The sequence below is a fragment of the Oncorhynchus gorbuscha genome, unplaced genomic scaffold (genome assembly GCF_021184085.1).
Source record: "Oncorhynchus gorbuscha isolate QuinsamMale2020 ecotype Even-year unplaced genomic scaffold, OgorEven_v1.0 Un_scaffold_889, whole genome shotgun sequence".
Taxonomy (NCBI): Eukaryota; Metazoa; Chordata; class Actinopteri; order Salmoniformes; family Salmonidae; genus Oncorhynchus; species Oncorhynchus gorbuscha.
This window is the reverse complement of record NW_025745864.1, coordinates 169352-196904: the sequence shown is the minus strand read 5'-3', so window position 1 is coordinate 196904 and position 27553 is coordinate 169352. Positions and strand designations below refer to the sequence as shown.

Below are 27553 nucleotides of genomic sequence, written 5' to 3'. Positions count from 1 at the left end.
CGTCATGACACTGCCCTACACCCCCAGGCCAACGTCATGACACTGCCCTACACCCCCAGGCCAACGTCATGACACTGCCCTACACCCCAGGCCAACGTCATGACACTGCCCTACACCCCCAGGCCAACGTCATGACACTGCCCTACACCCCCAGGCCAACGTCATGACACTGCCCTACACCCCCAGGCCAACGTCATGACACTGCCCTACACCCCCAGGCCAACGTCATGACACTGCCCTACACCCCAGGCCAACGTCATGACACTGCCCTACACCCCCAGGCCAACGTCATGACACTGCCCTACACCCCCAGGCCAACGTCATGACACTGCCCTACACCCCCAGGCCAACGTCATGACACTGCCCTACACCGGGACACAGGCCAACGTCATGACACTGCCCTACACCCCCAGGCCAACGTCATGACACTGCCCTACACCCCCAGGCCAACGTCATGACACTGCCCTACACCCCCAGGCCAACGTCATGACACTGCCCTACACCCCCAGGCCAACGTCATGACACTGCCCTACCCCCCAGGCCAACGCCATGACACTGCCCCTACACCCCAGGCCAACGTCATGACACTGCCCTTCACCGGGACACAGGCCAACGTCATGACACTGCCCTTCACCGGGACACAGGCCAACGTCATGACACTGCCCTACACCCCCAGGCCAACGTCATGACACTGCCCTACACCCCCAGGCCAACGTCATGACACTGCCCTTCACCGGGACACAGGCCAACGTCATGACACTGCCCTTCACCGGGACACAGGCCAACGTCATGACACTGCCCTACACCCCCAGGCCAACGTCATGACACTGCCCTACACCCCCAGGCCAACGTCATGACACTGCCCTACACCCCAGGCCAACGTCATGACACTGCCCTACACCCCAGGCCAACGTCATGACACTGCCCTACACCCCCAGGCCAACGTCATGACACTGCCCTACACCCCCAGGCCAACGTCATGACACTGCCCTACACCCCCAGGCCAACGTCATGACACTGCCCTACACCCCCAGGCCAACGTCATGACACTGCCCTACACCCCCAGGCCAACGTCATGACACTGCCCTACACCGGGACACAGGCCAACGTCATGACACTGCCCTACACCCCCAGGCCAACGTCATGACACTGCCCTACACCGGGACACAGGCCAACGTCATGACACTGCCCTACACCCCCAGGCCAACGTCATGACACTGCCCTACACCGGGACACAGGCCAACGTCATGACACTGCCCTACACCCCCAGGCCAACGTCATGACACTGCCCTACACCCCCAGGCCAACGTCATGACACTGCCCTACACCCCCAGGCCAACGTCATGACACTGCCCTTCACCGGGACACAGGCCAACGTCATGACACTGCCCTTCACCGGGACACAGGCCAACGTCATGACACTGCCCTACACCCCCAGGCCAACGTCATGACACTGCCCTACACCCCCAGGCCAACGTCATGACACTGCCCTTCACCGGGACACAGGCCAACGTCATGACACTGCCCTTCACCGGGACACAGGCCAACGTCATGACACTGCCCTTCACCCCCAGGCCAACGTCATGACACTGCCCTTCACCCCCAGGCCAACGTCATGACACTGCCCTACACCCCCAGGCCAACGTCATGACACTGCCCTACACCCCCAGGCCAACGTCATGACACTGCCCTTCACCGGGACACAGGCCAACGTCATGACACTGCCCTTCACCGGGACACAGGCCAACGTCATGACACTGCCCTACACCCCCAGGCCAACGTCATGACACTGCCCTTCACCCCCAGGCCAACGTCATGACACTGCCCTACACCCCCAGGCCAACGTCATGACACTGCCCTACACCGGGACACAGGCCAACGTCATGACACTGCCCTATACCGGGACACAGGCCAACGTCATGACACTGCCCTACACCCCCAGGCCAACGTCATGACACTGCCCTACACCCCCAGGCCAACGTCATGACACTGCCCTGCACCGGGACACAGGCCAACGTCATGACACCGCCCTACACCCCCAGGCCAAAGTCATGACACTGCCCTTCACCCCCAGGCCAACGTCATGACACTGCCCTATACCGGGACACAGGCCAACGTCATGACACTGCCCTATACCGGGACACAGGCCAACGTCATGACACTGCCCTACACCCCCAGGCCAACGTCATGACACTGCCCTACACCCCCAGGCCAACGTCATGACACTGCCCTTCACCGGGACACAGGCCAACGTCATGACACTGCCCTACACCCCCAGGCCAACGTCATGACACTGCCCTTCACCCCCAGGCCAACGTCATGACACTGCCCTTCACCCCCAGGCCAACGTCATGACACTGCCCTACACCCCCAGGCCAACGTCATGACAACGCCCTACACCCCCAGGCCAACGTCATGACACCGCCCTGCACCGGGACACAGGCTCTGACCCAGAACAATACACTGATTATTCACATACTGTTCATTCACAACATGGACATTTTTATCATATCTGATAGATTACTCTTTTATACAACCAACTCACACTGGCACATGGAAGTTGGCATGTATATTTAGACTAGCTACTTAAAGCTTATTCAAATGATTAGATAAACTAAAGCAGATGTTATGTAGTTTAACTCTGATCCCCTCAACTCCTCCTCAGCCTTTTTGGTGAATTACTCACTTCACAATTCAGAGAAAAAGGTTTAGGCCTGTGTTCTCTCTCTGTGTTCTCTCTCTGTTCTCTCTCTCTGTTCTCTCTCTGTTCTCTCTCTGTTCTCTCTCTCTGTTCTCTCTCTCTGTTCTCTCTCTCTGTTCTCTCTCTCTGTTCTCTCTCTGTTCTCCCTCTGTTCTCTCTCTGTTCTCCCTCTGTTCTCCCTCTGTTCTCTCTCTGTTCTCTCTCTGTTCTCCCTCTGTTCTCCCTCTGTTCTCCCTCTGTTCTCCCTCTGTTCTCTCTCTGTTCTCTCTCTGTTCTCCCTCTGTTCTCCCTCTGTTCTCCCTCTGTTCTCCCTCTGTTCTCTCTCTCTGTTCTCCCTCTGTTCTCTCTCTCTGTTCTCTCTCTCTGTTCTCTCTCTGTTCTGTCTCTGTTCTCTCTCGATCTCTCTGTCTCGCTGTCTGTCTCTCAGAGAAAGAGGTTTAGGCCTGTGTTCTCTCTCTGTTCTGTTCTCTCTCTGTTCTGTTCTCTCTCTGTTCTGTTCTCTCTCTGTTCTGTTCTCTCTCTGTTCTGTTCTCTCTCTGTTCTCTCTTGATCTCTCTGTCTCTGTCTCGCTGTCTGTCTCTCTGAGAAAAATGTTAGGCCTCTGTTCTCTCTCTGGTGTGTGTGTGTGTGTGTGTCCATTTTTAAAGGAGTTGTAAACAGTCAGCAGCAGTATGGAGGATAGGGGCTGGAAGGCCAGAGAGAGGGGCTGGAAGGCCAGAGAGAGGGGCTGGAAGGCCAGAGAGAGGGGCTGGAAGGCCAGAGAGAGGGGCTGGAAGGCCAGAGAGAGGGGCTGGAAGGCCAGAGAGAGGGGCTGGAAGGCCAGAGAGAAGCTGTATACAATTGTTCTGGAATACACAGGAAGTCTTTGAATCAGATTCTTGGGAAAAGATGGGAAGTGTTTTTCTCAGTAAGTCTCAAACACTGGGAGTTGAGGGTGAGCCATGCAGGCAGCTGTTCTCAGCTTCCTGCCCCAAGAAGTTTGACATTAACTGCTATTTCTCCTCTAAGCTATAGATGAGCCTTGGTGATTTAAATAGACGTAGAGGAAATGTATATGATTAAAGTGTGATCGACAACACTTACTGTGATATGTGGTTGTCTCATCTAGCTATCTTAAGATGAATGCACAAAAGTTAATCTGGATAAGAGTGTCTGCTAAATGACTCAAAATGTAAATGAGTGTTGAAGGACGCCCGTCTGTTTGGCGAGAGGGGCGGCCGTCTGTTTGACGAGAGGGGCCACGGGGCGTCTGTTTGGCCAGAGGGGCCACGGGGCGTCTGTTTGGCCAGAGGGGCCACGGGGCGTCTGTTTGGCCAGAGGGGCCACGGGCGTCTGTTTGGCCAGAGGGGCCACGGGGCGTCTGTTTGGCCAGAGGGGCCACTGGGCGTCTGTTTGGCCAGAGGGGCCACTGGGCGTCTGTTTGGCCAGAGGGGCCACGGGGCGTCTGTTTGGCCAGAGGGGCCACGGGGCGTCTGTTTGGCCAGAGGGGCCACGGGCGTCTGTTTGGCCAGAGGGGCCACGGGGCGTCTGTTTGGCCAGAGGGGCCACGGGGCGTCTGTTTGGCCAGAGGGGCCACGGGGCGTCTGTTTGGCCAGAGGGGCCACGGGGCGTCTGTTTGGCCAGAGGGGCCACGGGGCGTCTGTTTGGCCAGAGGGGCCACGGGGCGTCTGTTTGGCCAGAGGGGCCACGGGGCGTCTGTTTGGCCAGAGGGGCCACGGGGCGTCTGTTTGGCCAGAGGGGCCACGGGGCGTCTGTTTGGCCAGAGGGGCCACGGGGCGTCTGTTTGGCCAGAGGGGCCGTCCCTCTGTTTGGCCAGAGGGACCACGGGACGTCTGTTTGGCCAGAGGGGCCACGGGGCGTCTGTTTGGCCAGAGGGGCCACGGGGCGTCTGTTTGGCCAGAGTTGTGAGCGGCCCCTTCCTGAACACGGCTCTATTATTCCTGTATTCCAGCTGTGGGGTGGAAGAGAATCTAGGTCACTGCAGTGTCCAGAGGTTACCCGAGGTCAACGTTAGTGAGTCACTCTCTAGGAAGAGAGGAATCCTTTCATACCCACTCAGAGCTGCGACCATCGAAACATGGAATTGTGGGTGGGCAAGAGAACTGGTTTGAGTTTGAAGGACGGACGTCTGTTATAAAGGTTAAGAGTTCATCTATAGTGAGTGTACAGTAGCTACCTACAGTGCATTCTGAAAGTATTCAGACCCCTTAACCTTTTCCACATTTTGTTACGTTACAGCCTTGCTCTAAAAATGGATGACACACTTTTCGTTCCTCATCAATCTACATACAATACCCCTTAATGACATCACAATACCCCATAATGACATCACAATACCCCATAATGACATCACAATACCCCATAATGACATCACAATACCCCTTAATGACATCACAATACCCCTTAATGACATCACAATACCCCATAATGACATCACAATACCCCATAATGACATCACAATACCCCATAATGACATCACAATACCCCATAATGACATCACAATACCCCATAATGACATCACAATACCCCATAATGACATCACAATACCCCATGATGACATCACAATACCCCATGATGACATCACAATACCCCATGATGACATCACAATACCCCATAATGACATCACAATACCCCATGATGACATCACAATACCCCATAATGACATCACAATACCTCATAATGACATCACAATACCCCATAATGACATCACAATACCCCATAATGACATCACAATACCCCATAATGACATCACAATACCCCATAATGACATCACAATACCCCATAATGACATCACAATACCCCATAATGACATCACAATACCCCATAATGACATCACAATACCCCATAATGACATCACAATACCCCTTAATGACATTTTCGCTAATGTATTATAAATAACAGAAATACCTGATTTACATAAGTTTGCAGACCCTTTGCTATGAGACTCCGTTGATCTCAGACGCATCCTTTGTTTCCATTGATTATCTTTGATGTTTCTACAACTTGATTGGAGTCCACCTGTGGTAAATTCAATTGATTGGACATGATTTGGAAAGGCACAGACCTGTCTATATAAGGCCCTACAGTAGACAGTGCATGTCAGAGCAAAGACCAAGCCATGAGGTCAAAGGAATTGTCCGTAGAGCTCCGAGACAGGATTGTGTCGAGGTACAGATCTGGGGAAGGGTACCAAACATTCCTGCATCATTGAAGGTCCCCAAGAACACAGTGGCCTCCATCATTCTTAAATGGAAGAGGTTTGGAACCACCAAGACTCACCCTAGAGCTGGCCGCCCAGCCAAACTGAGCAATCAGGGGAGAAGGGCCTTGGTCAGGGAGGTGACCAAGAACCCGATGGTCACTCTGACAGAGTTCCTCTGTGGAGATCCACCTCTGCAGCTCTCCACCAATCAGGCCTTTTATGGAAGAGTGACCAGACGGAAGCAAACATCTCTGGAGAGACCTGAAAATAGCTGTGCAGCGACATTCCCCATCCAACCTGACAGAGCTTGAGAGGATCTGCAGAGAAAAATGGGAGTAACTCCCCAAATACAGGTGTGCCGAGCTTGTAGCGTCATACCCAAGAAGACTCGAGGCAGTAATCGCTGACAAAGTACTGATTTTAAAATGTCTGAATACTTATGGAAATGTATTACAAATAAAACATGTAAATATCACATTTGCAAACATTTCTAAAATCCTATTTTTGACATTGTCATTATGGAGTATTGTGTTTTAGATTGAGGGGGAAAAACTATTTAGAATAAGGCTGTAACTTAACCAAATCTGGAAAAGGTGGAGGGGTCTGAATACTTTCCAAATTCACTATCTTCATATCCTCAACAGTACTATACTGAGTATACAGTAGCTACCTGTTCATATCCTCAACAGTACTATACTGAGTATACAGTATCTACCTGTCCATATCCTCAACAGTACTATACTGAGTATACAGTATCTACCTGTTCATATCCTCAACAGTACTATACTGAGTATACAGTATCTACCTGTGTCCATATCCTCAACAGTACTATACTGAGTATACAGTAGCTACCTGTTCATATCCTCAACAGTACTATACTGAGTATACAGTATTCATATCCTCAACAGTACTATACTGAGTATACAGTATCTACCTGTTCATAACCTCAACAGTACTATACTGAGTATACAGTATTCATATCCTCAACAGTACTATACTGAGTATACAGTAGCTACCTGTTCATATCCTCAACAGTACTATACTGAGTATACAGTATTCATATCCTCAACAGTACTATACTGAGTATACAGTAGTTACCTGTTCATATCCTCAACAGTACTATACTGAGTATGCAGTATTCATATCCTCAACAGTACTATACTGAGTATACAGTATCTACCTGTTCATAACCTCAACAGTACTATACTGAGTATACAGTATTCATATCCTCAACAGTACTATACTGAGTATACAGTAGCTACCTGTTCATATCCTCAACAGTACTATACTGAGTATACAGTATTCATATCCTCAACAGTACTATACTGAGTATACAGTAGTTACCTGTTCATATCCTCAACAGTACTATACTGAGTATGCAGTATTCATATCCTCAACAGTACTATACTGAGTATACAGTATTCATATCCTCAACAGTACTATACTGAGTATACAGTATTCATATCCTCAACAGTACTATACTGAGTATACAGTATTCATATCCTCAACAGTACTATACTGAGTATACAGTATTCATATCCTCAACAGTACTATACTGAGTATACAGTATTCATATCCTCAACAGTACTATACTGAGTATGCAGTATTCATATCCTCAACAGTACTATACTGAGTATACAGTATTCATATCCTCAACAGTACTATACTGAGTATACAGTATTCATATCCTCAACAGTACTATACTGAGTATACAGTATTCATATCCTCAACAGTACTATACTGAGTATACAGTATTCATATCCTCAACAGTACTATACTGAGTATACAGTATTCATATCCTCAACAGTACTATACTGAGTATACAGTATTCATATCCTCAACAGTACTATACTGAGTATACAGTATTCATATCCTCAACAGTACTATACTGAGTATACAGTATTCATATCCTCAACAGTACTATACTGAGTATACAGTATTCATATCCTCAACAGTACTATACTGAGTATACAGTATTCATATCCTCAACAGTACTATACTGAGTATACAGTATTCATATCCTCAACAGTACTATACTGAGTATACAGTATTCATATCCTCAACAGTACTATACTGAGTATACAGTATTCATATCCTCAACAGTACTATACTGAGTATACAGTATCTACCAGTATTCATATCCTCAACAGTACTATACTGAGTATACAGTATCTACCAGTATTCATATCCTCAACAGTACTATACTGAGTATACAGTATTCATATCCTCAACAGTACTATACTGAGTATACAGTATTCATATCCTCAACAGTACTATACTGAGTATACAGTATCTACCTGTATTCATATCCTCAACAGTACTATACTGAGTATACAGTATCTACCTGTATTCATATCCTCAACAGTACTATACTGAGTATACAGTATTCATATCCTCAACAGTACTATACTGAGTATACAGTATCTACCTGTATTCATATCCTCAACAGTACTATACTGAGTATACAGTATTCATATCCTCAACAGTACTATACTGAGTATACAGTATTCATATCCTCAACAGTACTATACTGAGTATACAGTATTCATATCCTCAACAGTACTATACTGAGTATACAGTATCTACCTGTATTCATATCCTCAACAGTACTATACTGAGTATACAGTATTCATATCCTCAACAGTACTATACTGAGTATACAGTATCTACCAGTATTCATATCCTCAACAGTACTATACTGAGTATACAGTATCTACCAGTATTCATATCCTCAACAGTACTATACTGAGTATACAGTATTCATATCCTCAACAGTACTATACTGAGTATACAGTATTCATATCCTCAACAGTACTATACTGAGTATACAGTATTCATATCCTCAACAGTACTATACTGAGTATACAGTATCTACCTGTATTCATATCCTCAACAGTACTATACTGAGTATACAGTATTCACCTGTATTCATATCCTCAACAGTACTATACTGAGTATACAGTATTCATATCCTCAACAGTACTATACTGAGTATACAGTATTCATATCCTCAACAGTACTATACTGAGTATACAGTATCTACCTGTATTCATATCCTCAACAGTACTATACTGAGTATACAGTATTCATATCCTCAACAGTACTATACTGAGTATACAGTATTCATATCCTCAACAGTACTATACTGAGTATACAGTATTCATATCCTCAACAGTACTATACTGAGTATACAGTATCTACCTGTATTCATATCCTCAACAGTACTATACTGAGTATACAGTATTCATATCCTCAACAGTACTATACTGAGTATACAGTAGCTACCTGTATTCATATCCTCAACAGTACTATACTGAGTATACAGTATTCATATCCTCAACAGTACTATACTGAGTATACAGTATCTACCTGTATTCATATCCTCAACAGTACTATACTGAGTATACAGTATTCATAGCCTCAACAGTACTATACTGAGTATACAGTAGCTACCTGTATTCATATCCTCAACAGTACTATACTGAGTATACAGTATTCATATCCTCAACAGTACTATACTGAGTATACAGTATTCATATCCTCAACAGTACTATACTGAGTATACAGTATCTACCTGTATTCATATCCTCAACAGTACTATACTGAGTATACAGTATTCATATCCTCAACAGTACTATACTGAGTATACAGTATTCATATCCTCAACAGTACTATACTGAGTATACAGTATTCATATCCTCAACAGTACTATACTGAGTATACAGTATTCATATCCTCAACAGTACTATACTGAGTATACAGTATTCATATCCTCAACAGTACTATACTGAGTATACAGTATTCATATCCTCAACAGTACTATACTGAGTATACAGTATTCATATCCTCAACAGTACTATACTGAGTATACAGTATTCATATCCTCAACAGTACTATACTGAGTATACAGTATTCATATCCTCAACAGTACTATACTGAGTATACAGTATTCATATCCTCAACAGTACTATACTGAGTATACAGTATTCATATCCTCAACAGTACTATACTGAGTATACAGTATTCATATCCTCAACAGTACAATACTGAGTATACAGTATTCATATCCTCAACAGTACTATACTGAGTATACAGTATTCATATCCTCAACAGTACAATACTAAGTATACAGTATTCATATCCTCAACAGTACTATACTGAGTATACAGTATCTACCAGTATTCATATCCTCAACAGTCATACAGTATACAGTATCTACTGAGTATACAGTATACAGTATCTACCTATATTCATATCCTCAACAGTACTATACTGAGTATACAGTAGCTACCTGTATTCATATCCTCAACAGTACTATACTGAGTATACAGTAGCTACCTGTATTCATATCCTCAACAGTACTATACTGAGTATACAGTAGCTACCTGTTCATATCCTCAACAGTACTATACTGAGTATACAGTATCTACCAGTATTCATATCCTCAACAGTACTATACTGAGTATACAGTATCTACCTGTTCATATCCTCAACAGTACTATACTGAGTATACAGTATCTACCTGTTCATATCCTCAACAGTACTATACTGAGTATCTACCAGTATTCATATCCTCAACAGTACTATACTGAGTATACAGTATCTACCTGTTCATATCCTCAACAGTACTATACTGAGTATACAGTATCTACCTGTTCATATCCTCAACAGTACTATACTGAGTATACAGTATCTACCTGTATTCATATCCTCAACAGTACTATACTGAGTATACAGTATCTACCTGTATTCATATCCTCAACAGTACTATACTGAGTATACAGTATCTACCTGTATTCATATCCTCAACAGTACTATACTGAGTATACAGTATTCATATCCTCAACAGTACTATACTGAGTATACAGTATTCATATCCTCAACCATATTTCCCTCAGTTTAAATATAATGTGTTAGTATTGTTAGGATGCAGATCCATTGTGCTGTGGATGTTTCTCCTCCTGTCTGAGTTTACGCCACTATGAGCAGAGACGGACACACACACACACACACACACACACACACACACACACACACACACACACACACACACACACACACACACACACACACACACACACACACACACACACACACACACACACACACACACACACACACACACACACACACACACTAAATGTCTTAAAACCCGCTATAGGAAATTGTTTCCCTCGAGGCACGGTCATGTGACTGCATGCTTTCCTCTTTTCCTTTAAACAACAGTAGCCATGTTGTCCTCCTGCACACAGGACAACACGATGAGACTATAGTTACTGCTGCAGGAGGAATGTTGTCCTCCTCCTGAACACAGGACAACACGATGAGACTATAGTTACTGCTGCAGGAGGAATGTTGTCCTCCTCCTGAACACAGGACAACACGATGAGACTATAGTTACTGCTGCAGGAGGAATGTTGTCCTCCTCCTGCACACAGGACAACACGATGAGACTATAGTTACTGCTGCAGGAGGAATGTTGTCCTCCTCCTGCACACAGGATAACACGATGAGACTATAGTTACTGCTGCAGGAGGAATGTTCTGCAGCGGAGGTGTGTGTGTGTGTGTGTGTCAGTACTTACTGTGTGTGTGTGTCAGTGTCAGTACTTACTGTGTGTGTGTGTCTGTGTGTGTGTGTGTGTGTGTGTGTGTGTCAGTCAGTACTTACTGTGTGTTTGCTTTGCAGTGTTGAAGAGACAAGTGAGTCCTGAGGAGCTGCAGACCCCAGGAGGCCCTTACATAAAGAAGACATTCACAGTACGTCACACACACACAAAGGGGGGGGGGTGTAATGAATGTAATGACATGCCCGAGCCATAGACTGTTCTCTCTGCTTCTGCACTGCAAGTGGTACCGGTGCATCGAGTCTGACACCAGCAGGTTCCTGAACAGCTTCTGTCCCCAAGCCAGTAGACTGATACACACAGCTTCTGTCCCCAAGCTAGCAGACTGACACACACAGCTTCTGTCCCCAAGCTAGCAGACTGACACACACAGCTTCTGTCTCCAAGCTAGCAGACTGACACACACAGCTTCTGTCCCCAAGCCAGCAGACTGATACACACAGCTTCTGTCCCCAGGCTAGCAGACTGATACACACAGCTTCTGTCCCCAAGCTAGCAGACTGATACACACAGCTTCTGTCCCCAGGCTAGCAGACTGATACACAGCTTCTGTCCCCAGGCTAGCAGACTGATACACAGCTTCTGTCCCCAGGCTAGCAGACTGAAACACAGCTTCTGTCCCCAGGCTAGCAGACTGATACACACAGCTTCTGTCCCCAGGCCAGCAGACTGATACACACAGCTTCTGTCCCCAAGCCAGCAGACTGATACACACAGCTTCTGTCCCCAGGCTAGCAGACTGATACACACAGCTTCTGTCCCCAGGCTAGCAGACTGACACACAGCTTCTGTCCCCAGGCCAGCAGACTGATACACACAGCTTCTGTCCCCAGGCTGGCAGACTGATACACACAGCTTCTATCCCCAGGCTGGCAGACTGATAAACACACAGCTTCTGTCCCCAGGCTAGCAGACTGACACACCCAGCTTCTGTCCCCAGGCCGGCAGACTAATACACACAGCTTCTGTCCCCAGGCTGGCAGACTGACACACACAGCTTCTGTCCCCAGGCTAGCAGACTGACACACACAGCTTCTGTCCCCAGGCTAGCAGACTGACACACACAGCTTCTGTCCCCAGGCTAGCAGACTGATACACAGCTTCTGTCCCCAGGCTAGCAGACTGATACACAGCTTCTGTCCCCAGGCCAGCAGACTAACACACAGCTTCTGTCCCCAGGCTAGCAGACTGATACACACAGCTAACAGAATGGCTACACACTCACATACTGACACACACACACACACACACACACACACACACACACACACACACACACACACACACACACACACACACACACACACACACACACACACACACACACACACACACACACACACACACACACACACATACGATCATAATTTACACTGCTGCTACTCTGTTTATCATATATCCTGATGCCTCGTCACCTTACCCCTCTACATATCTACCTCCATCACTCCAGTATCCCTGTACATTGTTAATATGGTACTGAACTGACCCTGTATATAGTATGTTTACCCCTCTACATATCTACCTCCATCACTCCAGTATCCCTGTACATTGTTAATATGGTAATGAACTGACCCTGTATATAGTTTACCCCTCAACAATATCTAAATATCATTTCATACTTTAAACTGTATTCAAATATAATATTCATTTTTATGTCTGTCCATGAGTTTCTAGTAAAATAGACTACATGGTTCAAGAGAAAATGGCCTAATTAATGAAAAAAAGCTTCTAATCAACATTGGCATTATTATCAATTAACTCTGCAACTTCCAACTTTCATCACAACTGGCCTCCAGGTTGGCGGCAAAACATTTACAATAAATAAATATAAAGGAGATTTCATGCTGAACCCCTCATATTAAACACCCATTGTATTTACTAAAAGGTGATGGTTTATATTTAGGATACTGTTTTACAGCTTTGTCATTCTAATTTAATTTTTTTTAAACACTTATCTTATTTGATTATTTTATATATTTTTACATGTGATAAGGACACACAGAGGACCAGAAATAACACACAACTGTGATATTTTTTAAATATTTTTTTATAAATCCTTAAGTTACCAAAATAATGGTAGTTTCCTGGTAAAGTTTCCAGTAATTATACCCTCCCTTTGCCACCCTAAACCACACACACATTCTACTGTCACCTGAAGATGACATGGCCACATCCCGCACACTATACACACACTCTGGCCTGCATGGTCTGATCCACAGACGATTCTCCTCCGTACCGGGTCTGATATTCACCAGGGAATCGGGCTGAATACACTACTGATACCAGTTCATATTCGACTGGGTGGGACACATCATCACTCCTAACAGACTGACCGGATTGGCTCTGGGCTCTGCCTGAGATGACCCTCTTGTGTTCTGAAATGGAATGCTTGTCTGAGTAGGTTCTTAGAAGCCTCATAAGAGATCTAAGGGCTGTTACAGCACGTGCAAACACACCACACACACACACCCCTACCCCCTAACTCTAAAATAGCCTCTGTCCTCGTGGGGGTGTAGGAAATGTCCCATACTTTTGGGGAATTCCAGTATCCACGAGGATAGTAATACACACACACACACACACACACACACACACACACACACACACACACACACACACACACACACACACACACACACACACACACACACACACACACACACACACACACACACACACACACACACACACACACACACACACACACACACACACAGTTAAAAACAACACTTCATGTTACTTCTGCATAGCAAATATTACACTTCCTGACAGATACATTTTAGAGAATGATGAAACATCAAAATCATCCTACAACACTGTTGCATCTCATGTCCAGCCCCCTGTAGCGCGGTGTCAGCCCCCTGTAGCGCGGTGTCAGCCCCCTGTAGCGCGGTGTCAGCCCCCTGTAGCGCGGTGTCAGCCCCCTGTAGCACGGTGTCAGCCCCCTGTAGCGCGGTCTCAGCCCCCTGTAGCGCGGTCTCAGCCCCCTGTAGCGCGGTGTCAGCCCCTGTAGCGCGGTGTCAGCCCCTGTAGCGCGGTGTCAGCCCCCCCAGCGCGGTGTCAGCCCCCTGTAGCGCGGTGTCAGCCCCTGTAGCGCGGTGTCAGCCCCTGTAGCGCGGTGTCAGCCCCCTGTAGCGCGGTGTCAGCCCCCTGTAGCGCGGTGTCAGCCCCCAGCGCGGTGTCAGCCCCTGCAGCGCTGTCAGCCCCCTGTAGCACGATGTCGGCCCTCTGTAGCGCGGTGTCGGCCCCTGTAGCGCGGTGTCGGCCCCCTGTAGCGCGGTGTCGGCCCCCTGTAGCGCGGTGTCGGCCCCCTGTAGCGCGGTGTCGGCCCCTGTAGCGCGGTGTCAGCCCCTGTAGCACGGTGTCAGCCCCTGTAGCTGTAGGTCCCAGCCCCCTGTAGCGCGGTGTCAGCCCCCTGTAGCGCGGTGTCAGCCCCCTGTAGCACGGTGTCAGCCCCCTGTAGCTGTAGGTGTCAGCCCCCTGTAGCACGGTGTCAGCCCCCTGTAGCTGTAGGTCCCAGCCCCCTGTAGCGCGGTGTCGGCCCCTGTAGCTGTAGGTCCCAGCCCCCTGTAGCTGTAGGTCCCAGCCCCCTGTAGCTGTAGGTCCCAGCCCCTGTAGCGCGGTGTCAGCCCCCTGTAGCTGTAGGTCCCAGCCCCTGTAGCGCGGTGTCAGCCCGCGGTGTCAGCCCCCTGTAGCGCGGTGTCAGCCCCTGTAGCTGTAGGTCCCAGCCCCCTGTAGCGCGGTGTCAGCCCCCTGTAGCTGTAGGTCCCAGCCCCTGTAGCGCGGTGTCAGCCCCCTGTAGCTGTAGGTCCCAGCCCCCTGTAGCGCGGTGTCAGCCCCCTGTAGCTGTAGGTCCCAGCCCCCTGTAGCTGTAGGTCCCAGCCCCTGTAGCACGGTGTCAGCCCCTGTAGCACGGTGTCAGCCCCCTGTAGCGCGGTGTCAGCCCCTGTAGCTGTAGGTCCCAGCCCCCTGTAGCACGGTGTCAGCCCCCTGTAGCTGTAGGTCCCAGCCCTCTGTAGCACGGTGTCAGCCCCTGTAGCTGTAGGTCCCAGCCCCCTGTAGCGCGGTGTCAGCCCCCTGTAGCACGGTGTCAGCCCCCTGTAGCACGGTGTCAGCCCCTGTAGCTGTAGGTCCCAGCCTTTTTAATCACACCAACCCTGTTGTTTCTAGCTCTCTGCTTTAATGCTCTTTTAAATACATTTTGACTTGCCTCCTCAGATCGTGGGGGATGCGGTGGGCTGGGGCTTCGTGGTGCGAGGCAGTAAGCCCTGCCACATCCAGGCTGTCGACCCCAGTGGTCCCGCAGCTGCAGCTGGGATGAAGGTATGTAACACACAGACCACACACACACACACACACATATATATATACTCATACTCCACTGCCAGCTGGGAGTAGAGAGCACTGACCTAAACAATGGGGAGGGGGGAGGAAGGAAGGGAGAGCGTTCAAGGGAATTAGTGAGGGAGGAGAGAGGGGGCAGGGAGAGGAGAGAGACCAGGGGAAGGAGTGAGGGAGGAGAGAGGAGATGTGGAAGAGCGGGGCAGGGAGATGAGAGAGACTAGGGGAAGGAGTGAGGGGGAGGAGAGGGGGCAGGAGAGGAGAGATGTGAAAGAGAGGGGCAGGGAGAGGAGAGACTAGGGGAAGGAGTGAGGGAGGAGAGAGGGGGCAGGAGAGGAGAGATGTGAAAGAGAGGGGCAGGGAGAGGAGAGACTAGGGGAAGGAGTGAGGGAGGAGAGAGGAGAGATGTGGAAGAGAGGGGCAGGGAGGGGCAGGGAGAGGAGAGAGACTAGGGGAAGGAGTGAGGGAGGAGAGAGGGGGCAGGAGAGGAGAGATGTGAAAGAGAGGGGCAGGGAGAGGAGGGAGAAAGGGGGAGGAGAGAAGTGAACTGAGACGAAGGAGCCGTAGCTAAATTAACTTTAGTATAAAAAAAAATCTGTTATCAATATGGAAGATGTAGTGTCACTTCTGTCACATTTTATCACCATAAAAACATGTGCTATGTTTCTACCTCTCCCCCTTCCTTTCTCCTCTCCTCTCTCCTCTCTTCCCCTCCCTTTCTCCTCTCTTCTCCTCTCCTCTCTCCTCTCTCCCCCTCCCTTTCTCCTCTCTTCCCCTCCTCTCTTCCCCTTCCTTTCTCCTCTCATCTCTCCTCTCTTCCCCTCCCTTTCTCCTCTCTTCTCCTCTCTCCTCTCTTCCCCTCTCTTTCTCCTCTCTTCTCCTCTCCTCTCTCCCCTCCCTCTCTTCCCCTCCCTTTCTCCTCTCTTCTCCTCTCCTCTCTCCTCTCTTCCCCTCCCTTTCTCCTCCCCTCCCTTTCTCCTCTCTTCCTCTCCTCTCTTCCCCTCCCTTTCTCTTATCTTCTCCTCTCTCCTCTCTTCCCCTCCCTTTATCCTCTCTTCCCCTCCTCCCTCCTCTCTTCCCCTCCTCCCTCCTCTCTTCCCCTCCCTTTCCCCTCTCTTCCCCTCTCTTCCCCTCCTCCCTCCTCTCTTCCCCTCCCTTTCCCCTTCCTTTCCCCTCTCTTCCCCTCCCTTTCCCCTCTCTTCCCCTCCCTTTCCCCTCTCTTCCCCTCCCTTTCCCCTCTCTTCCCCTCCCTTTCCCCTCTCTTCCCCTCCCTTTCTCCTCTCTTCCCCTCCCTTTCTCCTCTCTTCCCCTCTCTTCCCCTCCCTCTCTCCTCTCTTCCCCTCTCTCCTCTCTTCCCCTCTCTCCTCTCTTCCCCTCTCTCCTCTCTTCCCCTCCTCTCTCCTCTCTTCCCCTTTCTCATCTCTTCCCCTCCCTTTCCCCTCTCTTCCCCTCCCTTTCTCCTCTCTTCCCCTCCCTTTCTCCTCTCTTCCCCTCCTCTAAGTTGAGAGCAGAGCTCGCTCCATCCCATAGAAATCAAGCTGACACAGTAATAACGGATCTGTGCAGCCTGGGGTTTGTGTCCCAAATGGCGCCCTATGTAGTGCACTACTTTAGACCTTAGACCTATGGGCCCTGTTCAAACGTAGTGCACTACATAGGGAATATGGTGATATTCTGGACACAGGCAGTCAGTTACGCAACACTAAATGCTGTTCTCTCTGCATGGTTGTTGATGCTTCTTATATAAGCCATGTTGGTCAGACAGTCTGAAGCCTTGTGTTTACTGCCTGCCTTTACTCTGTGGTAAAACAGGCCCTGACTGAAGCCTTGTGTTTACTGCCTGCCTTTACTCTGTGGTAAAACAGGCTCAGACTGAAGCCTTGTGTTTACTGCCTGCCTTTACTCTGTGGTAAAACAGGCTCTGACTGAAGCCTTGTGTTTACTGCCTGCCTTTACTCTGTGGTAAAACAGGCTCTGACTGAAGCCTTGTGTTTACTGCCTGCCTTTACTCTGTGGTAAAACAGGCCCTGACTGAAGCCTTGTGTTTACTGCCTGCCTTTACTCTGTGGTAAAACAGGCTCAGACTGAAGCCTTGTGTTTACTGCCTGCCTTTACTCTGTGGTAAAACAGGCTCTGACTGAAGCCTTGTGTTTACTGCCTGCCTTTACTCTGTGGTAAAACAGGCTCTGACTGAAGCCTTGTGTTTACTGCCTGCCTTTACTCTGTGGTAAAACAGGCTCTGACTGAAGCCTTGTGTTTACTGCCTGCCTTTACTCTGTGGTAAAACAGGCTCTGACTGAAGCCTTGTGTTTACTGCCTGCCTTTACTCTGTGGTAAAACAGGCTCTGACTGAAGCCTTGTGTTTACTGCCTGCCTTTACTCTGTGGTAAAACAGGCTCTGACTGAAGCCTTGTGTTTACTGCCTGCCTTTACTCTGTGGTAAAACAGGCCCTGACTGAAGCCTTGTGTTTACTGCCTGCCTTTACTCTGTGGTAAAACAGGCCCTGACTGAAGCCTTGTGTTTACTGCCTGCCTTTACTCTGTGGTAAAACAGGCTCAGACTGAAGCCTTGTGTTTACTGCCTGCCTTTACTCTGTGGTAAAACAGGCTCTGACTGAAGCCTTGTGTTTACTGCCTGCCTTTACTCTGTGGTAAAACAGGCTCTGACTGAAGCCTTGTGTTTACTGCCTGCCTTTACTCTGTGGTAAAACAGGCTCTGACTGAAGCCTTGTGTTTACTGCCTGCCTTCACTCTGGTAAAACAGGCTCTGACTGAAGCCTTGTGTTTACTGCCTGCCTTTACTCTGTGGTAAAACAGGCCCTGACTGAAGCCTTGTGTTTACTGCCTGCCTTTACTCTGTGGTAAAACAGGCCCTGACTGAAGCCTTGTGTTTACTGCCTGCCTTTACTCTGTGGTAAAACAGGCCCTGACTGAAGCCTTGTGTTTACTGCCTGCCTTTACTCTGTGGTAAAACAGGCCCTGACTGAAGCCTTGTGTTTACTGCCTGCCTTTACTCTGTGGTAAAACAGGCTCTGACTGAAGCCTTGTGTTTACTGCCTGCCTTTACTCTGTGGTAAAACAGGCTCTGACTGAAGCCTTGTGTTTACTGCCTGCCTTTACTCTGTGGTAAAACAGGCCCTGACTGAAGCCTTGTGTTTACTGCCTGCCTTTACTCTGTGGTAAAACAGGCCCTGACTGAAGCCTTGTGTTTACTGCCTGCCTTTCCTCTGTGGTAAAACAGGCCCTGACTGAAGCCTTGTGTTTACTGCCTGCCTTTCCTCTGTGGTAAAACAGGCCCTGACTGAAGCCTTGTGTTTACTGCCTGCCTTTCCTCTGTGGTAAAACAGGCCCTGACTGAAGCCTTGTGTTTACTGCCTGCCTTTACTCTGTGGTAAAACAGGCCCTGACTGAAGCCTTGTGTTTACTGCCTGCCTTTACTCTGTGGTAAAACAGGCCCTGACTGAAGCCTTGTGTTTACTGCCTGCCTTTCCTCTGTGGTAAAACAGGCTCTGACTCTCACATTGATCACATCTCTTAACAGAGGCACTAAAAGCGAGTCACAGCTCTTGAAGTGGCCCATAAACTCATTCTATGGGGACCTTTGGAAGGAGATAATGACAAAGAGAGTTGACTCACTGCTTCCAAATGTTACGTCTAACGTTGCTAGAGAGGCAGTTTTATAATGTTGGTCGAACGTTGCTAGAGAGGCAGTTTTATAATGTTGGTCGAACGTTGCTAGAGAGGCAGTTTTATAATGTTGGTCGAACGTTGCTAGAGCGGCAGTTTTATAATGTTGGTCGAACGTTGCCAGAGTTGAGGTCATTTATAATATGAATGAGGCAGAACATCTCCGTCATGGCAACCACAGCCATGTAATACATATAATCACAACACAACAGGAGACAGTAGAGGTCAGAGGAGACTCAGACACCACAACAGGAGACAGTAGAGGTCAGAGGAGACTCAGACACCACAACAGGAGACAGTAGAGGTCAGAGGAGACTCAGACACCACAACAGGAGACAGTAGAGGTCTGAGGAGACTCAGACACCACAACAGGAGACAGTAGAGGTCTGAGGAGACTCAGACACCACAACAGGAGACAGTAGAGGTCTGAGGAGACTCAGACACCACAACAGGAGACAGTAGAGGTCTGAGGAGACTCAGACACCACAACAGGAGACAGTAGAGGTCTGAGGAGACTCAGACACCACAACAGGAGACAGTAGAGGTCTGCTGAGACTCAGACACCACAACAGGAGACAGTAGAGGTCTGCTGAGACTCAGACCACAACAGGAGACAGTAGAGGTCTGCTGAGACTCAGACCACAACAGGAGACGGTAGAGGTCTGCTGAGACTCAGACCACAACAGGAGACGGTAGAGGTCTGCTGAGACTCAGACCACAACAGGAGACAGAGGTCTGCTGAGACTCAGACCACAACAGGAGACTGCTGAGTAGAGGTCTGCTGAGACTCAGACCACAACAGGAGACGGTAGAGGTCTGCTGAGACTCAGACCACAACAGGAGACGGTAGAGGTCTGCTGAGACTCAGACCACAACAGGAGACAAGAGGTCTGCTGAGACTCAGACCACAACAGGAGACAGAGGTCTGCTGAGACTTAGACCACAACAGGAGACAGAGGTCTGCTGAGACTCAGACCACAACAGGAGACGGTAGAGGTCTGCTGAGACTCAGACCACAACAGGAGACGGTAGAGGTCTGCTGAGACTCAGACCACAACAGGAGACGGTAGAGGTCTGCTGAGACTCAGACCACAACAGGAGACGGTAGAGGTCTGCTGAGACTCAGACCACAACAGGAGACAGTAGAGGTCTGCTGAGACTCAGACCACAACAGGAGACAGTAGAGGTCTGCTGAGACTCATAGAGACATTCAGCTAAACAGATTCTGCAGGTACACGATGAACTTAAATGTATTTCCCAGTATAGTAACATTTAGAGTACGGCTGAATTAATCTGCTTGAGTCACCTGTCAAATGTTCTTCTATCCATCTCCAATCATCTGGAGTGATTGGTAAAGAAAAATATAACAGCCGTGGTAACACAGAACAATGACTTATACCCTGTAGCCGTGGTAACACAGAACAATGACTTGTACCCTGCAGGAGTGGTAACACAGAACAATGACTTATACCCTGTAGCCATGGTAACACAGAACAATGACTTATACCCTGTCGCCGTGGTAACACAGAACAATGACTTATACCCTGTAGCCGTGGTAACACAGAACAATGACTTATACCCTGCAGCCGTGGTAACACAGAACAATGACTTATACCCTGTAGCCATGGTAACACAGAACAATGACTTATACCCTGTAGCCGTGGTAACACAGAACAATGACTTATACCCTACAACAGTGGTAACACAGAACAATGACTTATACCCTGTAGCCATGGTAACACAGAACAATGACTTATACCCTGTAGCCATGGTAACACAGAACAATGACTTATACCCTGTAGCCATGGTAACACAGAACAATGACTTATACCCTGTAGCCATGGTAACACAGAACAATGACTTGTACCCTGTAGCAGTGGTAACACAGAACAATGACTTATACCCTGTAGCCATGGTAACACAGAACAATGACTTATACCCTGTAGCCATGGTAACACAGAACAATGACTTATACCCTGTAGCCATGGTAACACAGAACAATGACTTGTACCCTGTAGCAGTGGTAACACAGAACAATGACTTATACCCTGTAGCCGCGGTAACACAGAACAATGACTTATACCCTGTAGCCGTGGTAACATAGAACAATGACTTATACCCTGTAGCCGTGGTAACACAGAACAATGACTTATACCCTGTAGCCGCGGTAACACAGAACAATGACTTATACCCTGCAGCAGTGGTAACACAGAACACTGCAGTTTAACATGGCTCCTTCTCTACAAATTCTCTGCAGCCTAAGATAACCAGTATCTCATTCATTTCAGCCACGGCCTGGCCATGAAACGGTTAACAAACACTTTTTCTGAGAAATCCTCAAGTGCTCTTTTCTAGGAGTATTAACTCCTGAGTGACTGGGGCCTTCTGGGTAACGGTTGACCCGTTGCCAAGAAAAATAAGGGATTGTGTTTTGATGTAATTTGCAGCGAGGGGATGCCCTAGAATTCCTTCACTGCGTGAAATTAGGGTGAAGTTGAGACGATGGCTTGCCATGTTGCAAAACAGTCCTAAAACATGTTTGTTTTTGCCAACCCTGTTGCAATAGTGAGTCAGCAATCCGTTTCTGTTGTTTCTCCCATCGAGAGTCAAATGTTTCTCCCATGGAGAGCTAACTCTCCTGTCCCGTTCTGTGTTTCTCCCATCGAGAGCTAACTCTCCTCTCCCTTTCTGCTGTTTCTCCCATCGAGAGCTAACTCTCCTGTCCCATTCTCTTGTTTCTCCCATCGAGAGCTAACTCTCCTGTCCCGTTCTCTTGTTTCTCCCATCGAGAGCTAACTCTCCTCTCCGTTTCTGTTGTTTCTCCCATCGAGAGCTAACTCTCCTCTCCCTTTCTGTTGTTTCTCCCATCGAGAGCTAACTCTCTCTCCCCGTTCTGTTGTTTCTCCCATCGAGAGCTAACTCTCCTCTCCCTTTCTGTTGTTTCTCCCATCGAGAGCTAACTCTCCTCTCCGTTTCTGTTGTTTCTCCCATCGAGAGCTAACTCTCCTCTCCCTTTCTGTTGCTTCTCCCATCGAGAGCTAACTCTCCTCTCCCTTTCTCTTGTTTCTCCCATCAAGAGCTAACTCTCCTCTCCCTTTCTGTTGTTTCTCCCATCGAGAGCTAACTCTCCTCTCCCTTTCTCTTGTTTCTCCCATAGAGAAATGCATGTGTAGACATGGCTAACTCCTCTGTTCTTCTCCCTCCTCTAGGTGTGTCAGTTTGTGGTCTCGGTCAATGGGCTAAACGTGCTGTCTCTGGACTACAGGACAGTCAGTAACCTCATCCTGACCGGGCCCAGGACCGTTGTCATGGAAGTCATGGAGGAAGCAGATTACTGAAGAGGCAGGCTATCATGTGGCAGGGGGCGTGGCTGAGCAGAGTAGACCCAAGGCAGACTCTAAAGACACCATAGAGATAGAACTGCCTTTATGGAACTCTATAGAAAACTCTCTCTGGGCTTTTAACTCTCTCTGGGCTTTTAACTATATGGGAAACTCTCTCTGGGCTTCTAACTCTATGGGAAACTCTCTGGGCTTCTAACTCTATGGGAAACTCTCTGGGCTTCTAACTCTATGGGAAACTCTCTGGGCTTCTAACTCTATGGGAAACTCTCTGGGCTTCTAACTCCAGGAAAGACTCAGTCAAGCTCTGCCAGCCACCACCCACGTCTCCTTCCTATTGGACACTGCTTCCCTCTGATGGCCTCCAATAGAACTGCTTGGAGAAGAGAGAGGGACATTAGTTACTCTGTTAGATCCACACATCTTGTCATTGGTCTCCTGTCTCATCTGTCTAGTTGATGCTGAGACATCAGATGGACCCTGATAACATAACAGCCCCCTGCTCCATGATTAGGGGACTGTGCCCTGCTGTCCCCTTCTGGTTTCTCACTGTCTCCTGTGGTCTGTGTTTTCATTATGTATTGATGGTACTACCTACCCATGTGTGAAGCTGTGTGGGGAGAGACCGTTCTGGACCCGTCTAGATCTGTCTGTCTTTCTCTATCCCGGGACGAGATGTGGTGAAGTTGAAGACAGGCCTGAAGGAGACAGGCAGCATATCATTCGGGACAGGCCTGAAGGAGACAGGCAGCATATCATTTGGGACAGGCCTGAAGGAGACAGGCAGCATATCATTTGGGACAGGCCTGAAGGAGACAGGCAGCATATCATTCGGGACAGGCCTGAAGGAGACAGGCAGCATATCATTTGGGACAGGCCTGAAGGAGACAGGCAGCATATCATTTGGGACAGGCCTGAAGGAGACAGGCAGCATATCATTTGGGACAGGCCTGAAGGAGACAGGCAGCATATCATTCGGGACAGGCCTGAAGGAGACAGGCAGCATATCATTCGGGACAGGCCTGAAGGAGACAGGCAGCATATCATTCGGGACAGGCCTGAAGGAGACAGGCAGCATATAATTTGGGACAGGCCTGAAGGAGACAGGTGGCATATCATTCGGGACAGGCCTGAAGGAGACAGGCAGCATATCATTCGGGACAGGCCTGAAGGAGACAGGCAGCATATCATTCGGGACAGGCCTGAAGGAGACAGGCAGCATATCATTTGGGACAGGCCTGAAGGAGACAGGCAGCATATCATTTGGGACAGGCCTGAAGGAGACAGGCAGCATATCATTCGGGACAGGCCTGAAGGAGACAGGCAGCATATCATTTGGGACAGGCCTGAAGGAGACAGGCAGCATATCATTTGGGACAGGCCTGAAGGAGACAGGTGGCATATCATTTGGGACAGGCCTGAAGGAGACAGGCAGCATATCATTCGGGACAGGCCTGAAGGAGACAGGCAGCATATCATTTGGGACAGGCCTGAAGGAGACAGGCAGCATATCATTTGGGACAGGCCTGAAGGAGACAGGCAGCATATCATTCGGGACAGGCCTGAAGGAGACAGGCAGCATATCATTCGGGACAGGCCTGAAGGAGACAGACAGCATATCATTCGGGACAGGACTGAAGGAGACAGGCAGCATATAATTTGGGACAGGCCTGAAGGAGACAGGCAGCATATCATTTGGGACAGGCCTGAAGGAGACAGGCAGCATATCATTTGGGACAGGCCTGAAGGAGACAGGCAGCATGAAGGAGACAGGCAGCATAATTTGGGACAGGCCTGAAGGAGACAGGCAGCATATCATTTGGGACAGGCCTGAAGGAGACAGGTGGCATATCATTTGGGACAGGCCTGAAGGAGACAGGCAGCATATCATTTGGGACAGGCCTGAAGGAGACAGGCAGCATATCATTTGGGACAGGCCTGAAGGAGACAGGTGGCATATCATTTGGGACAGGCCTGAAGGAGACAGGCAGCATATCATTCGGGACAGGCCTGAAGGAGACAGACAGCATATCATTCGGGACAGGACTGAAGGAGACAGGCAGCATATAATTTGGGACAGGCCTGAAGGAGACAGGCAGCATATCATTTGGGACAGGCCTGAAGGAGACAGGCAGCATATCATTGGGACAGGCCTGAAGGAGACAGGCAGCATATCATTTGGGACAGGCCTGAAGGAGACAGGCAGCATATCATTTGGGACAGGCCTGAAGGAGACAGGTGGCATATCATTTGGGACAGGCCTGAAGGAGACAGGCAGCATATCATTCGGGACAGGCCTGAAGGAGACAGACAGCATATCATTCGGGACAGGACTGAAGGAGACAGGCAGCATATCATTTGGGACAGGCCTGAAGGAGACAGGCAGCATATCATTTGGGACAGGCCTGAAGGAGACAGGCAGCATATAATTTGGGACAGGCCTGAAGGAGACAGGCAGCATATCATTTGGGACAGGCCTGAAGGAGACAGGTGGCATATCATTTGGGACAGGCCTGAAGGAGACAGGCAGCATATCATTCGGGACAGGCCTGAAGGAGACAGACAGCATATCATTCGGGACAGGACTGAAGGAGACAGGCAGCATATAATTTGGGACAGGCCTGAAGGAGACAGGCAGCATATCATTTGGGACAGGCCTGAAGGAGACAGGCAGCATATCATTTGGGACAGGCCTGAAGGAGACAGGCAGCATATCATTTGGGACAGGCCTAAAGGAGACAGGCAGCATATCATTCGGGACAGGCCTGAAGGAGACAGGCAGCATATCATTCGGGACAGGCCTGAAGGAGACAGGCAGTATATCATTCGGGACAGGCCTGAAGGAGACAGACAGCATATCATTCGGGACAGGCCTGAAGGGGAGAGAGACGGCATATCATTCGGGACAGGCCTGGAGGAGACAGACAGCATATCATTCAGGACAGGACTGTGAAGCATTAACAAGTGACTGTTCAATCCTCTGGGCCACATGATGCAAACCACGTCCAACTAATCCAGAGCTGTTTGGACGAGTGACACAGATACCAGCCTGGTTACACTGTGCCGTTGCCTAGAGATCACTCACTATACATTGTGGTAGTTGTGTGAAGTGTTCATGTTTATGCAGGACTAATTGTTGTCGATGATGTGTCTTTTCCCTGTACACTTAGGGCGAGTTTCCCGGACAACAAATCCTGGACTAAAAGGTCTAAATCAGTAGATAATCTCCATTTGAAAGTCCATGATTATTCTTTGTTCGGGAAACCGTCCCTTGAAGACAAAGTAGGTGGCTACTAGCTAGTTAATGAGGTAACACTTGACAGGATGGTTCTACTGTCTGTAGGCCTGAATATCATGGTTATAATTACCACATGAAGGATATGACTCAGTATGTAGACCTAAAGGATATGTAGACCTAAAGGATATGACTCAGTATGTAGACCTAAAGGATATGTAGACCTGAAGGATATGTAGACCTAAAGGATATGACTCAGTATGTAGACCTAAAGGATATGACTCAGTATGTAGACCTAAAGGATATGTAGACCTAAAGGATATGACTCAGTATGTAGACCTAAAGGATATGTAGACCTAAAGGATATGACTCAGTATGTAGACCTAAAGAATATGTAGACCTGAAGGATATGTAGACCTAAAGGATATGACTCAGTATGTAGACCTAAAGGATATGACTCAGTATGTAGACCTAAAGGATATGTAGACCTAAAGGATATGACTCAGTATGTAGACCTAAAGGATATGACTCAGTATGTAGACCTAAAGGATATGTAGACCTAAAGGATATGACTCAGTATGTAGACCTAAAGGATATGTAGACCTAAAGGATATGACTCAGTATGTAGACCTAAAGGATATGACTCAGTATGTAGACCTAAAGGATATGTAGACCTAAAGGATATGACTCAGTATGTAGACCTAAAGGATATGTAGACCTAAAGGATATGACTCAGTATGTAGACCTAAAGGATATGACTCAGTATGTAGACCTAAAGGATATGTAGACCTAAAGGATATGTAGACCTAAAGATATGTAGACCTAAAGGATATGTAGACCTAAAGGATGTGCCTGTAACAACTACCTTCACTCTGTCATGACACAACGAACCGTTACCCATCAGGCCCCTTTCCCAGACATGCATTTTGCCTCGTCTTGGACTAGAAGGCAAGCTGAATGGAGAATCTCTGTTTGAAAGAGCTTTTGGTCCAGGGAATCTGCTCATGGTGATATAAATGGGGTGGTTTGTATAGTTTTCTAAGATTTTATAATGTGTAATAACCGTGATGAGTCTGTTTCTTTTGCACTGGCATTGAGGCCTATGACGACACCCACCTGTTACCAATAACCGAATGTGGATATTGTATATCCACTATAGTCTCTAGTCTTTCAAAAGTGGCATGTTCCACACTACCGTCAATTCTATAATATATGGATATGTTAACATATATAGATATATTTAATGTAGATCTGTGTATGGATTTAGGCTGACTAAGCACTTTAAAAAATGAAAATAACTGTTTGCATCGGTTTGTTTTCTAGTTAAAATGTCAGAAAATGCATAGTGTGTTAAGCCGTCACTATACTGTACCATCCTGAAACATAAACGCATTTAGACGTCACTATACTGTACCATCCT

General features: G+C 48.1%; 1 protein-coding gene across 2 annotated transcripts in view; it reads left to right on the top strand.

Moving 5' to 3' along the window:
- Positions 1-23713, top strand: part of LOC124020724 (DEP domain-containing mTOR-interacting protein-like) — an 83529-nt gene extending 59816 nt beyond the window's left edge. For both annotated transcript variants that reach the window (XM_046335973.1, XM_046335974.1), the window contains exons 9-11: positions 11592-11662; positions 15748-15852; positions 22767-23713. In XM_046335973.1, coding sequence (XP_046191929.1) covers positions 11592-11662; positions 15748-15852; positions 22767-22895 — 305 coding nt within the window. In that variant the 3' untranslated portion in view covers positions 22896-23713. The remainder of the gene's footprint in view (positions 1-11591; positions 11663-15747; positions 15853-22766) is intronic.
- Positions 23714-27553: the final 3840 nt, after the last annotated feature.